Raw genomic sequence first — 16,654 nt, forward strand, 5'->3', positions numbered from 1 at the left:
ATCATAAACGTGAAAGAGTGTGTGTGTGTGTGTGTGTGTGTGTGTGTGTGTGTGTGTGTACACACATTGCTAGCTCTGCGGTTCACAGTAACATAAGGTACATCACATCCCCCCATGTGCTGCTGACAGAATGTCCTCAGAAGAAACAGTTGCAACTAAGAAGTCTGAGAATAAACACTTCATCTTCAAATGGAACAGAATCAGAAAACCTCGATTTGAGAAGCAAGGAGATAAAATGCTTTTAATAGAGATATGGACTGATTTAAAACTCCTTTTTAATTAATGTTCAGTCTGGGCTGTTAGTTCATGTGAACTCTACAGTTTGTTATGGAAAAAGCACCTATCCTACTGAGACGAGCACGAGTCCTCTCCAGCTGTCATGAGAAAGAGGGAGAGAGACAGAAAGAGACATCGTGTCCTCAGATAACTGCTGTGGATTTGTCAGTATGATGTCATCGCTCTCTCTCGATAGAAAGCAGAGCAGTACCGCAGTGCTCCTTCTTTTTTTTTTGTCCTCCAACACGATCATGATGCAACACACAACCTCATGCACAGTGTTCACTCTTCTCACAGGCTCTGTCCATCAGACAAGGGGGAGTGGCAGTGAACAGGAAGTGGTTATACAGTGAACACTGCTGTCGAGAAAGCAGCAGTTTGACTGACGGATGACCTTTGACCTTTCTTCAAATGCATTGTGTGTCTAGGCTACAGTACCCATACAACTAGTACCCACTAGTAAACCAATCACTGCAAGGGGTGTGTGTGTGTGTGTGTGTGTGTGTGTGTGTGTGTGTGTGTGTGTGTGTGTGTGAGTTATTATAGGCAAACTGCTGTGGTGTAGGAGGAACAAAACCCTTGGTGACATGGTATAGGATAATAACCAACTTCTGGGTGGTAATAGTAATTAGGCAAAAAATGTTAGACAGATATATAGATAGACAGAGAGATAGACAGAAAGACAGATGGATAGACAGAGAGATAGACAGATAGACAAAGAGATTGATGCACATACTGACAGATATACAGACTGATGGATAGACAGAGAGAGGTATGCAGATAGACAGACAGACATATATACAGACAGAGAGAGGTTTAGACAGACAGACAGATAGACAGACTGAGAGAGGTGTAGACAGATTAACAGACAGACAAAGAAACAGACGGATAGATAGACAGAAGGGAGTATTTTAGTGCTGTAATCTCCATGCTGTTTGTTTTCCTTAGTTAGCGAGTGAATAAGCAGCATAAAGTGCTTGGCTGCTTCAATTTGCTTAACAGAGAGCAGTGTGTGTGTGTGTGTGTGTGTGTGTGTGTGTGTGTGTGTGTGTGTGAGAGAGAGACTTTGAACAGTGCAGCTCTGTGTACATCAGCGTAATGCCCTCTTTGTGTTTCTCTATTTACTCAACATGAACAAAGTCTCCTCACTGACCCACATCACACACACACACACACGGTCACCGAGGCCATACTGCCTTGGCACAGGACAATCTCATGAACACGAACACACACACACACACACACACACACACACACACACACACACACACACACACTTTGTGCATCTTGAGTGTTCACTTCAGTTGGTGGTCACAGCCTGATTCAGGACGTAATTATAGCAGTGTATTCAGGTCATTCAAAGAAGCCTCTTCTCCCTCTCTTTTTTTTTCCATCTCTCTTTCTTTTCCATCTCTTTTTCTTCTGCCTTTCTTTCTCTCTTTTTCTCTCTCTCAGCTTTAAACTGTCTATTCCTTCATTATTTTCACTTTCTCCAATTCTACTCATTTTTGTTTACCATAAAATTGTTCTTTCCTTTTATCTTTCTAACGGTCCTTACTGTCCCATCCATCCATCCATCCATCCATCCATCCATCCATCCATCCATCCAATTCAATCCAACCATCCATCTATTAGCAAATTCTGTGTCTGTCTGTCTGTACGCCCTCCATCCATCCATCCATCCATCCATCCATCCATCCATCCATCCGTCCTTATGGTTAGCAACCATACAGTATTTCAGCTTTCATTCTATCCAACAATCAGTCAATTCACTTATTCATCATTTATCCAATTTAATCCATTATTCTATTATTCAACCCCTCTTAATCATTCTATCCATCACTAATCTACTGATCTGTTCATCCATCCTTTGACCTTTCTATCTGTGCATACACATGTTCATTTAAAACTATTTACAGAAATTCTACCAGTTAAGCTCCTCAGAGTTTCTCTTTGTTCCCTTCATCTCTTTACTTCTTCTTTATTTACCAAGAGAAAACAAGAAAACAGAAACAAGACAAAAAAGGTTCTGCGCTTGTCTGCAAAACTTTTTTTCATGTAATCAGTGTTGTTTTTCCGCTGAAACTGCAGTGTGTGTGTGTGTGTGTGTGTGTGTGTGTGTGTGTGGTTTTGTGACAAATCCGTCTCAGTCTGCTCGTTACCTCCCTAAACCTTCCGCTCGTGAATAAAGAGGGGCAGACTGCAATCTCACATAGCAACAAGTACTGCGCTCTGATTGGACAGAGTTCTCTTAGCAAAACCAGAGAACTACTTCCTGTGTACGGAGGGTGAAAGAGAGAGGGAGAGAGAGAACAAATCCTCCTTGTGATCTCAGGATTAGAAACCCTTCACAGCACACACACCAGGCTGTGACGAGCTGACTAACCTCCAGAGAACCTGCATGTGTGTGTGTGTGTGTGTACCCTATGTTTATGTGTGTTGGGGTGTGTGTTTTAAACAAATACTTCAACTGAAAACTGAAATGTCTATGCCAACTCATCCAGACTGTGTATAATGTCTGTTTAGTTTCAGACGTGAGCTACCAGGCTAATGAGAGCACTAAATTGTAGAACTACCAGTTAACACCATGTTAACAAACTCGCCTTATATACATTTATACAAATATACAAATATCTGACTGTAAGTAGCAGTAGGGCTGGTCCAAGGAATCTTTCTGGCCAATCGTTAGACTTTTCACTTTGTCAAAATGCACAGAATTTAAGGATCGGTGGCAAAACATCTTCACTATTTTTCCCAAAGGTATTGGGAAACCTGCCAAATGTGGTTCCCAAATTGTCACCACAAATTTATTGGAGGTCTCTGGATGCTGTTGGATCTTTTTTCCCCTTCACTTGAACTAGGAGACCCAAACCTGTTCCAGCTTGACACAAAGTGAACAAAGCTAACTCCATGAAGATCTGAGTTGGAGGGAAAGATCTCCTGCTATAGAGCTCCAACCCTAATGAACTAATAAACGTGAACACTGACTCCACCCCAGGTCTCCTCACATTCTCACCTACATAAGGAATTAATCTTCACAAAACCTAGTGAAACATCTTCCCAGAAAAGTGGACTGTCAGTCATGTGACCTGCTCACTTAAAAACAAAAGGTGATGGACGATGGGGTGCTGAGATGTTTGCTTGATATTGAGTTTTATATTGTGTCTAAAAATGACTATTTGGACAACCTATAGTTTGGAACTGAGATCACCTGAAGAAACGGAATGTAAATAAACGTGTTAATTTTTTTGACGCATTGTTGTGGACGAGAACACGTGTAGATGGAGAACGTTATACAATAAAAAGTCTGATCTATCGGGATTAACGTGGACGCGTCTTAGAGCAGGGTTGAAGAGTGAAGGCGTCACGCTGCAGAGCTCACGGCCGCCGTAACGAGGCCGAGATCAGCGAGACGGTGATCGCACTGGGGATTTACCGTGCCGCTGTCCAGCGCTGGAGGAACCCGGCGGAGAACGCAAGGGCGCTGGGGTTAATGAGTCAGGAGCTGAACGCCACACGCTATAAATCTAACTCAGTGGAGTTTGTCCTTCAGAGTGTTTTTTTTTTCCCCTGGACGTTCACGATAAATTCTGAGTCAAAGGATTGCTGCTGTGTGGAGATAAAGTAAAAATGGAGCGAGTGCCGTCCCCTCGTTTATAATCCTACAGTGTCTTTAGCCCTGTGACCTCCGACGGAGACAAAAAGCATCATGGGAAATCAATCCTTCGCAAATTAAATCCCCCCTGGAGAGAGTTCTTGTGGTGTGTGGCCTCAGGCGAAGGGCGAGGTTTCGAGAGGAAAGAGGGATTGAGAGAGAGAGAGAGAGAGAGAGATAACGAGAAAGGGAATCTATTTGCTGTCACACTGATGCTGATTATGTAATAGGATCAAAATCATGAAGGAGGAACTGCAGAGTAGGAGGTTGGAAAGACAGAGAGTGGGAGAGAAAAAGAGAAAGAGAGAGAATCTTTGTTCCATCCAATAAAAAAAGATGATGTCATACAGTATATATTTATAGTAACACAATTATCCAATCAGCCAATCATATGGCAGCAGAGCAATGCTTCAAATCCTGCAGGTCAGGAGCTCTGGGTTCATTTTCAAAGAAAACATCAGGATGAAAAAAACCTATAGATGATAAATGATGGATGGATGAGGTATTTGGATGGATGGATCATTGATGAGACGTCTGAGGAAAGCAAAGTGTATGGAGCTGACTGGCAATAACAACAGGAGAACACATGAAGGGTTCTGCTCCGTAATCTGCATGATTTTATTTTTGGAAGCTGCCATGTAATTTGCTGATTCGTGAAAATTTCAGTAAAAATGTATGTGCAGGCGTTCCTTATAAATTAGAAGGCGAGTGTATGAGAAACAAAATCAAATCTGGTGAATGTTATTAAACACACTGCTCTATTGAGATTCTATGCTAATCTATTCTATTCATATTCTACTATGAAGTCTACACTAGACTACTCCACTCAAATTTCCCTGCTCTACTCAATTCCATACTACTGTACTCAACTGTATTCTATTCATATTTTAGTCTACTTTGGAGTCCATGCTAGACTTCAAAGTTTGATTTATTTCCACTGTTCTACTGTATTTTAATCATTTTTATGCTCAACACTTTTCTATTCAAGGCTGAAACGATTAATCGAGTTACTCGAATACAAAAAAGATGCTTCGTCTATTTAACTACACACGAAGCAGCGTGTTTTCCCACGGACCAGTATTACTGACGCACCACCCGCTAATAAACATGCGAAATAGATTTTTATATTTTTATTTATACTTTTTTTATGTTGAAATATTTGTATTTTGATGTCATTTGGCAATTTAATGGGTTTAGTTTTCACAGGTTGCAATTTCAGCGATAAAAATGTAAATATTTCTAGAAAGGAGACATTACTTATATTGAGTGTCGCTCTTTAATGGAAAAAAAAATATTTTTACCTGATTACTCGATTAATCGATGGACTAATTGGTATAAAACTTGACTACTAAAATAATCGATAGCAGAAGCCCGAATCTATTCATTTTGATGTTTAATTCCATACTGTTATAACATTATATTGTATTTGTATTCTACTGTACTTGAGTCTACATCATTCTTTTTTTTATGCTCTACATAATTCTATTCATATTCAACTCTGTTCTATTCTATTCTATTCTATTCTATATAACTACGCATTATTTTACATTACTCCACTTTTACTTTACTTACCCTGCTCTCTATTGTATTCTACTATATTCTATTCACAAACACCACCACTCTAATTGACATCGGATGATTTGATTCACGTGACTCTCCGTTCTACTCGTATTCTATTCTACTTCATTCCATTAATGACTGCACTTCCATCGGGTTTAAACGTGTGCCCTTTTTTCTTCCATACTAGAGTTTTCTTTGTTACACTGAATTCTATTCTGTTCTGTTAATATTTTTACTGAATCCTATTCATTTCCTCATATTTCTATTCTACTCAATTCCCCTAGATTCAAATTCCATTATACTAAATAGGATTTTATAATACTCTATTCTAATAATTTAGTGCTGATGGTCACATGATCAGGTCACATGATCAGGTTTGCGATTGACTAATCAGTTTCCCTGGAACAGCGACAGTATAAATACTTCTATTGCACTTCCTTAGAAGAAGAAAAATTAAAAAGCACACACACTCAACATGTTTCACACACTTAATGAGACCCCCCCCCCTACAATCTTCAACTATAGTTTGTGGGTCAGGAATGTCTCAGCAGGTCAACAATTCACAAACAACCACTTTAGTTCAGCTTCTCCTAAGGGCAGAGGTGTGTGTGTGTGTGTGTGTGTGTGTGTGTGTGTGTGTGTGTGTGTGTGTGTAACACTGTCCTTTTTTCCACAGTACACTGTCAGCTGATTAGGACATCTGTGTGTGTGTGTGTGTGTGTGTGTGTCCTACAGTGTTCTTGTTCCTTTGCACAAGATCAGTGGATTATGGTGTGGGTGTGTGTGTGTGTGTGTGTGTGTGTGTAAGAGAGCTGCAGGGTTGGGGGGGGTTGCATAACTCTGGAAATGAGAGAACACACCAGGTGTTAAGTAATGACACCAGGTATAGTCTTGCCTCCTGGGGAGTTTCTCACACACACACACACACACACACACACACACACACAGAATACAGATTTGTTGTACTGTTTTAAACACAGATTACATATAATCATTATTAGAGGCAACAGTGTGCTGATTTAAACACACTAGTCTAGAAGCCATGTGTTTTTATCACTGATCGACACAGTGTGTTTTAGCTCAGAAGCCCAAATGCTGCCACTTGTTGTTCACAACACAACACACGTGCAGTTACACTATTTATTTTACTCGAAATTCTACTCTTTACATTATTCAGTTCATTTCTCTCTAATCCTGTTCACATTCTATAGAAACTACTTCTTTTTTTTCTCAATATACACTATCACTCATTTCTTCTCCTTTCATATTTCATACAGACTCAATTCTATTCTACTTCTATTCTTATTCACACTCTGCATCACTCCATTATACCCTGATTATATTCACTATACTGTGTTTTATTCTATCATGTACAATATTATTGTATTATACTGTTCTACTATACCCAGTTTTACTTTGTGCTGTTCCATAACTATATTACACTGTTCCACTCAATTATAATCTGTTCCATTCTATTCTACCATACTGGAATCTACTATACCGATTCTACTATACTGTACTCCATTCTACTATATTCTATTATACTATACTGATTCTACTATACTCGATTCTACTATATTCTATTATACTATACTCTATTCTACTATATTCTATTATACCATACTCCATTCTACTATACTGTACTTCATTCTACTATACTCCATTCTACCATACTCCATTCTACTCTGTTCCATTTTATTATACTATACTACATTCTACTATACTCTATTATACTCTGTTCCATTATATTACACTGTACTCTGTTCTATCATATACTGTTCTGCACTATTCTATTCTACTCTGTTCTACACCATTACAGTGTTCTACTCTACTCTTCACTCTATTATACTCTATTCTACACTGGATCCTCTAGTATGGCAGCCCATCCTATTATTTGAGACTAGTTCTGTGAGAAATCTTCACTCCACCGGTCGCTCCAGCTAAAAGCGTGAGTCTATGAGCAGCTGTTTATGAGGCCGTGGCAGAGAGAAAGGAAGAAAGGCGTCCCGTTTAAAGCCGGTGTGAGACGAGTGCTGAAGGGTAACGCTGAAGAGTACAATGAGGTCATGTGATCTTTTGTGCTCTGACTCGCCTCGACTGGTTAGAGGAAGCTGCATACTGTGTGACTCACCGTGTGCTCTTCTACAATAAAACACTAACCAACATCCTCAGAACATCCCCTGTGTATGAAAGAAATAATCCTTAAAAAATAAACTTCAACAGTTCTCTCATTATTTAAGTCACGTAAACACAACAGTCTGAATTCTACACTAAAACTGAGTAACACAAACTAAAGAGCTTAAAAGGCCACACGATTTAACACACTTTCACGTTTACAATTTGTCGCCTGTAGGCGTAGGTCTGTGAGCAGAAACAGAGAAGACCACACGGCTATCATCCTGATGCAGCTCAGTCTCTAACACATGGTGGGATCTGAGTGATGATTTAGAAGCATTGGGCTCCTGGAGAAACCTCTCCCAGCCTGCAGGGTGTGTGTGTGTGTGTGTGTGTGTGTGTGTGTGTGTGTGTGTGTGTGTGTGTGCGTGTGTGAAGCGAGATCAGACCAGCCTCCATCTTTATCTTACACTCAACCCTCTGGAGAAAGTTCTTCTGAACGTTATCTCAGATACAGACAGACTCCAGGAAACAGCTGAGCGTCTGGGGGAAGTGGTAGCCCAGTGGGTAGCATGTTGGACTTGTGATCGGAAGTACATGAGTTTAAATCCCAGCACCACCAACAATCCACTGTTGGGCCCCCGAGAAAACTGCTCAGAGGTTAAAATGCTGCCAAATGCCATGAATATAAAAGCAACTTAGAAAAGCACTGGGAAAACCAGTGGTATCCGATCACCCAAGATCGGTCTGAATGAGCATTTCCAAAATTGTGTAGAACATCTTCCCAGAAGATTATTATATATAGGATGTGGAATGGGATGTTCAAAAAGCACATACCAATCGACCAGGTGTCCACAAACTTTTGCCCATATTGTGTATTTATTCCTGTCAAGCTGCTTTGTGATGATGCCCAAAAAAATGCTCCACAAATTAATTTACATGAACCTACTGTATGTGATGATCGGATCGGATCGTGTTCCGATCCGGCAATTTGAGTTGCCAGCGTTTTATTTATCCCTCCTGTTTAAACGCTCATGAATCTAACGAAATCTGAGTAGTTCACCATGAATGAGCGACTTTCTGCTTCCAAATTCATCTTAAAGAAGAAAATAAATGCGAAAAAACCTGCAAAAAACAAATAAAAGTAATAGGTTTATTGGTTTTCAAAGCTCTAGAGGGAAAGAATTTTGCTTAAATAATTTCAACACCACACACACACACACACACACACACACACACACGCACACACACACACACGATAATAGCCTGAGGTGGTTTTCCAGTGAGGCTGATCTGTGTGTGGTCTCAGTGAATCAGTCGCGCGATTCTTTAAATTTTGGTCCGAATGTCAAAGAAACACTGTTTATTGAAAGAGCTGGAATTTCTGTCTATTATTACACTTTATTGATAATATGGAAGAAAAGAAAAAAAAAGAGGTTCTGTGACTCGTGGCTGATTTTTCTGGGTGATGCTCAAAACAAAGGAACAAAAGAACGAGACGTCATCAGAGCACTTCCTGTTCATCAGCGTGCCCTAAAACAACATAATAATTATGCAATAATAATTACATAACTAATTATGAAACTATGAATGTGTATGTGACAAATAAAATGTGAATTTCTTCTGTATTTTTTTTGCTTGCTTCTGATTGGTCAGATGGTGTTGATTCATTTTTCTATAGCAGGAGCTCTGACAATAGTCCACTTGCGAATCACATGCAATCTAATATGTTGTGGTTTCCATAGCAACAGCTCTTGATAGGGTGAGGGGAAGCATGGAGATGTTTCTTTAACATGTCTGGACGGAGTCTCCAGTGTCGTTCAATCATTTAATCATTCAGAAAATCATTATCATTTTTATTAATTAAAAATCTAAACGTTAGACGTCAGGGGTTTTTATTCTCGTCTGTGAAATGAGCTCATCCTCTCGCTTACGTTAATGCTCTATCTTAAGAGGAGGTTAAATGATCTGCCACCATGCCACGATCGTGATTGGTCTCATAATCTGAAAAGTGGGCGTGGCCAAAATCATATTGTGAAATTCGCAGCCGTGATGCGACAGAAAAACCCTGCAGATGAAACGGACACGTGAAGCTGAAGCAGAGCGCGGTTTAGAGTTTCTCCTCAAACACACCTGATTCAGGCTGAATAATGAATGAAAGTCAGGTGCGAGGTCACGTCCACATCTCAGTATCTCAGCATCTCAGCACCTGAGCACCTCACACCACCCTGACGGCCACTCGCTGGAAAATCTGACTTTACACGTCTCAATATACATCCGTACTGCAGGAGTGTGTTACAGCACCCACTTTCAGGCCGTTTCTCTCTCTGAATTCAATACAACACAATCTTCAGAAGAACATCTGAGATCTTTCATTTGGAACCAAAAAAATCTGACCAGAGACGACAAAACTGACCTGAGATGGATGGATGGATGGATGGATGGATGGATAGATGGATAGATGGATGGAAAACATAAGTAAAAGGAAGACTAACAGAGAGAGAAAAAGGGATAGAAAGATCTGGCCAGTGCTGTTTCTCGAAAAATGGTGGAAAGAGAAAGAAGGAAGAATAAATGGATGGATAGATGGAAAGAAAAGACAGAAATACAAAGTACAAGCATGAGCAAAGGTTAAAAGAAGACACAAGAGTTAGAAAATTTAAGAATGTAAGAAAGAAGTGAGGATGGAAAGATGGATGGAAAAGAAAGAAAGAAAGAAAGAAAGAAAGAAAGAAAGAAAGAAAGAAAGAAAGAAAGAAAGAAAGAAAGAAAGAAAGAAAGGGGAATAAAATCAGGGAGAGAAAACGAGTTAAAAACAAAAACAGAAGTAAGGGAAGAAAAAAGATAGAAAGAAAGAGCAAAAAATATATAAAAGGACAAAGAAAGATATATGCCACAAATGTCATGTGACTGTAAAGTGGGTGGAGCTTAAAGCTTTGTTTCTTCATTACTGGGGATGAAAATGCTAAATGCTAATATGACGATTACCAGGAACTGAGCTGGAAAAGGGAGGTTCCAGATTAAGACAGACAGACAGACAGAGAGACAGACAGACACACACACACACACACAGTGAGTAGATAAAGCTCCAGGATCCATGCAGGTGGAGAAGTTCTGGTATACAGTAGTAATAAACATGTCAGGATGGTAAGAGTGAGAGGGTGGTCATGTTTCCTACATGCCCTGTTTGATGGATCTTTAAACTGAAAGAAACGTGTTATTTTGGGTCACGTGTGAGGGTCAGGTTGCAGTGTGTTAACATGGTGACCGGTGGTGAGTCTGTGACCAGGCTGGTATTTCAGGAGCGAGTGGTCAGTGTGGTGTTGGCGAGGCCGTGCCAAGTCACACGCCTTCTATTAAAAGCACAACACAGCGAGAGCTCGTCTCCTAAAGCGAAGAACCTACGGGTCCAGATGGTTCTTCATCTGCAGCTTCAGGAGCAGGTCTGAGATCTTTAATCTGGGCCTGATCATCAGAGCAGTAACGACAAAACTGACCTGAGAACAGCCAACAAGAGAAGAACAAGACAGAGAGAGAGAAACAGCACAGCCAGAACCAAACAAAAAGAACAGAGCGACACAGGAAGTGATGTCAATATTCTGTTTGCATCTAGATGAGGATGTGGTTATGTAAAAAAGGGCATGTTATGTATGAAATGTGTGAGGACAGAGACATACATGATGTGTGTCAGTATAGACAGACAGACAGGTTATATATGAGAGGTGAGTGGGATTAGACAGACAGACAGAGAGACAAAGAGACAGACAGACAGGTTATATATGAGAGGTGAGTGAGATTAGACAGACAGGTTATATATGAGAGGTAAGTGAGATTAGACAGACGGACAGACAGGTTATATATGAGAGGTGAGTGAGATTAGACAGACAGGTTATATATGAGAGGTGAGTAAGATTAGACAGATAGACAGACAGGTTATATATGAGAGGTGAGTGAGATTAGACAGACAGACAGGTAAGTTATAAATGAGAGGTGAGTGAGATTAGACAGACGGACAGACAGGTTATATATGAGAGGTGAGTGAGATTAGACAGACGGACAGGTAAGTTATATGAGAGGTGAGTGAGATTAGACAGACGGACAGACAGGTTATATATGAGAGGTGAGTGAGATTAGACAGACGGACAGACAGGTTATATATGAGAGGTGAGTGAGATTAGACAGACAGACAGACAGGATATATATGAGAGGTGAGTGAGATTAGACAGACGGACAGGTAAGTTATATGAGAGGTGAGTGAGATTAGACAGACGGACAGACAGGATATATATGAGAGGTGAGTGAGATTAGACAGACGGACAGGTAAGTTATATATGAGAGGTGAGTGAGATTAGACAGACGGACAGACAGGATATATATGAGAGGTGAGTGAGATTAGACAGACGGACAGACAGGTTATATATGAGAGTTGAGTGAGATTAGACAGACGGACAGGTAAGTTATATATGAGAGGTGAGTGAGATTAGACAGACGGACAGGTAAGTTATATATGAGAGGTAAGTGAGATTAGACAGACGGACAGACAGGTTATATATGAGAGGTGAGTGAGATTAGACAGACGGACAGACAGGTTATATATGGGAGTTGAGTGAGATTAGACAGACGGACAGGTAAGTTATATATGAGAGGTGAGTGAGATTAGACAGACGGACAGGTAAGTTATATATGAGAGGTGAGTGAGATTAGACAGACAGGTTATATATGAGAGGTAAGTGAGATTAGACAGACGGACAGACAGGTTATATATGAGAGGTGAGCGAGATTAGACAGGTAAGGTTATATATGATAGGTGAGCGAGATTAGACAGGTAGACAGACAGGTTATATATGAGAGCTGAGTGAGATTAGACAGACGGACAGGTAGGTTATATATGAGTTTGGTTAAAGCTCTGTGTTTAGTTGGAAAACAGATTGGAGATCACACTGGGGTCTCAAACAGGAAGTCCATGTGGACATTAGCAGCTGTTAACACATCTAATCCATCTCTCTGGGTGGAGTGTGTGTGTGTGAATGTGTGTGTGTGTGTGTTTTAGCTCAGGGAGGAGATCAGATCAAAACACACACCACAGGAAAACTTCTATCTTAGAAACGACGCCCAGAAACTACCAGCTGACTGAAGTGACATCATCCTGCTGTCTCCACATGGCCTGCATTCCACAGAGAACACACACACAATATGTTCTGAGGCTCATATTACACACACACACACACACACACACACACACACACACACACACACACCATTGTTCCATGTTCTGAGTTCTGAGAAGCTAGCAGCTAGCAGACAACCTACACTCTACAACCTTCTCACGAGGAGTAGCTCCGTTTCCAAAGTAACAGCTCCACATAAATAAATTAGAACAATTCTGTGTAAAGCCGTCTTGAAGTTGTCTTCAGGAAAACATATGAAGGACGGTGAAAGAGCGATCGTTTATCGCCACTATAGCGTATACGTGAGAACAGGAACCGACTTTGTGTGTGAACGTCCAATGTAGCAATAAACGGATAAAAACTACAGCAAATATAGCAAGTCAAAAACCTTTACGGAAGCACTATATAAAGTAAACCATTTTTATTTATCTATTTTTTAAAAAGACACACACACACACACACACACACACACACACAGGAATCGATGGCTTGAATCACAACACGGTTTTGTTTACCGCGTCGAACGGAAGTCGATCAGTGGAGATGAATTGATTTGTGGTCTCATGGCGAGATTCCACACGATCCTGTTACAAATCCGAGTGTATTCTAAAACCACACACACACACACACACACACACACACACACACACACACACACACACACACACACACACAGTCTTTAAATGACGCTCTCGTACTTCCCAACACAGTGTCATCCAAAGGAGTCGAATCTGTGCTATGACACCTGTTCCTCTAACAAATCTGGGTCAGTGTGTGATCCAGTGCAAAAGTTTGTTCACCCCCAACGACAGAATGAGGCCTTTTAACGCTAACAATAGGAACGACCCGTGCGCTCAAACGACACTGCATTTAGAGTGATCGGCATCGATTAGTACGCCCTGTCCAAGCTAACACACTGGCATTTCTTACTCAACTATATACTCGGGCTACACAGCTAATCACCTGCCTAGCTAGTGATGTCTCAATACCTCAGTATCACTACTTCTTACTTACTTAAAACGTTTTTTTTTTAAGGCACGACGATGCCAAAAGATAAACTCCCGAGAGAAATAGTTGTGAAAGGAAGAAGGAAGACAGTGAACAATGACTTTCTTGGTAGGCTACTGTTTAGATACAAGCCGTTGTAACGTGTTGAGTCTGGGTGAAGGGAGAGCTCGCTAACTCCAGTTACAACAGAAATCATATAAGCACAGACAGGTTTCCAAAACTCATGCTTTTTTATTTTTCTTGGCAACAGCGTTACGGGTTAGTCAAAGAAACTTAGAAATGAGCATCAGAAAATAATAAGGACATATTCCTCGGTCTTGCACACATGCAGTAATAGCAGAAAAATGTGGCGGCAGGCTGTTCCCAAAATACCGCTATGCTCTTAAAGGAGCCACAACATATTTCACCCGTTACACTGTGTAACAGACACTGTCTTTTATTAAAGCCTGTGTAAAGTTCATTAGTTTCAGTGTAGACACCTGCGGCTTATTATGTTCAAAATGAAAATATTTGTCAAATTCAGTGGGTGCGGCTTATATATGGGGGCGCTTAATAGTCAGGAAATTACGGTAACGTCCTACATTCTATACAGTCTATATAAAAGAGTCACACAGAAAAGGAGTAAGCCCCGCCCAATTCCGATCAACATTATTCTGTCTCCAGCACACGATAGAGTAAACACCAGCTCGGCTAATCGTCTAGAGGTCAGCACACACAAGCGAAAAATGTTGCACTTCTGTACACTGTATTAATTTTTACTCGTCACACGTACATTACAATACAATTCTTTCTTCACATATCCCAGAAATGTTAGGAATCCCGGGTCAGCCATGATACAGCACTTCTGAAGGGCCTGAAAAGTTGCTCAAGGGCCCAAGACTGCCAGCTTTGTGATTCTGGGGTTTGACCTGTGATCAGTAACCCAGAACCCCAAACCACCATTACTACCCATAGACACACACACACACACAGTTTCGCTTCCCTATACCATATTTACAATTTTTATTTGAATAAAGTGCGATTTTGTATTTAGCATACTTTTGTACAAAATATGACGTGTGTGTGTGTGTGTGCTCTATGCCTGTAAAATGTTTTTACAATGAGGGTATGATTTGACCATTAGTAAGTATTAGAACACCCTCTGAAACAACAGTCATAATCCACACATGGTCGAAATTGAATCTTTTTGTGAAACAAACCTGGAAATCCTGCCCTTGAGTAAGTGAGAGTGTGTGGTTTGAGAAAAAGAGAATAGTGTGTTAGCACACTTTTTTGGCTCTGAGTTTAAGGCTTATTTGTTAACACACACACACACACACACACACACACACACACACACACACACACACACACGGAGTTTTCATGACGTCCACGTATGTATGTGTGTGTGTGTGTGTGTGTAAAACAATGTACCGCAAACACACACATGCATGAACACACATATATAAGACGCCGCTAGTGGGCGCCAAAAACAAAATCCTGCAAGACGCTTTGTTCCTCTATTATAAAACACACAAACACGAAAGAAAAAAACACTCACACACACTTGCACGCATAGTCACACACACTTTAATCATTCCTGGAAACCAATTAATCAGTGACACTGGTGTACTAATCTCCAAAACACAAAAACACACACCATCCTTTCAACATTTTCTTTTGATCACACTGAGTATTTTCCAAACCAAACCTGAAACCCACCACAAATCCTTTCACATGTATCCGTACACACACACACACACACACACACACACACACACACGGCATGTTTACCTCTCTCGGTCTTCATGGTTGTCTCCGTGTCGTCCTCCAGCTCGCCTCTTTTCCGTCCTCCGTCTTCACGCTTCAATCCCCGGCTCTTCGACCTCTCTCCCAGCGTCTCCTTCAAACCTCTAGACATCCACACACCATCAGATCTCCAGCAGCTCCAACACACTCAGAAGATCAGCTCTCCAGTCCGTGCAATACAGGATTATTCAGAGAAGTCACCTTGTCCACAGCTGCAGAGAGTGTGTGTGTGTGTGTGTGAGTGTGTTTATTTATACATGTGTAAGAGACAGTGTGTGTGTCCATCGTTTCACGGCCATGCCAACATCATGACACCTTGGTTGAAGCTCTAATACCAAGATCTGACCCCACACACACACACACACACACACACACACACACACACACACACACACACACAGCTGCAGCAAAGCCTCGAGATCTTCACTGCGACTCTAATAGTCCATCAACACTCCATGTGTGTGTGTGAGTGTGTGTTTATCCGGCCATGCCAGCTGTCTCATCAACCATCTTCATCTTCAGTGTACAGAATCTTCACTAAGTTAAATACACTCAACAACCTGGTTAGTTCAAAACCAGTTAACTAACCCACCCGGAAGCATTCCAGCTAAAGATTAAAGACTGTCTGATGATCCGCTACACCGCCATGAAGCGTTATAACCACCACATTCATCCTCCTCCTAATCATCATCATAATAATGATAATCACAGACGATCAGCTGATGCTCTCTCCGGATCTTCTGCTCCTCAGAGCCGCTTGTCAAAACATTAAGAGACTGGTTGTCTAATCACGTGACCAGGACTCCGCCTCCTCCTGGCGCTACTTCCGGTTCCGCTTCCTGCTCTGCAGCGATGGTTTCAGAGAGCGGATATTTAAATGATATTCGAGCAAAAAAACACAACATATCAATCAGCTAATTAACAGCGTTATATATCAGCATCAGACAAAACAACATCAGACACCAACATCAGACACAACACCAAATACATCAAACACAACAGTAACATCAAAAAGAGAAGACACGTCATCAAACTGCATTAAATATAACATCTGACACGACAACATCAAACACAACAATATCAT

The 16,654-nt window shown here is 40.9% G+C and overlaps 1 protein-coding gene across 1 annotated transcript in view; it reads right to left on the minus strand.

The window, feature by feature from the left end:
- Positions 1 to 16,351, minus strand: part of fam214a (family with sequence similarity 214 member A) — a 35,079-nt gene extending 18,728 nt beyond the window's left edge. Inside the window, exon 1 of the mRNA XM_046864306.1 lies at positions 15,556 to 16,351. Within this exon, the coding sequence (XP_046720262.1) occupies positions 15,556 to 15,682 (127 nt within the window). The 5' untranslated portion in view covers positions 15,683 to 16,351. The remainder of the gene's footprint in view (positions 1 to 15,555) is intronic.
- Between the last annotated feature and the right edge of the window lie 303 nt (positions 16,352 to 16,654).

This window comes from Silurus meridionalis, chromosome 13, assembly GCF_014805685.1.
Source record: "Silurus meridionalis isolate SWU-2019-XX chromosome 13, ASM1480568v1, whole genome shotgun sequence".
Classification (NCBI taxonomy): domain Eukaryota; kingdom Metazoa; phylum Chordata; class Actinopteri; order Siluriformes; family Siluridae; genus Silurus; species Silurus meridionalis.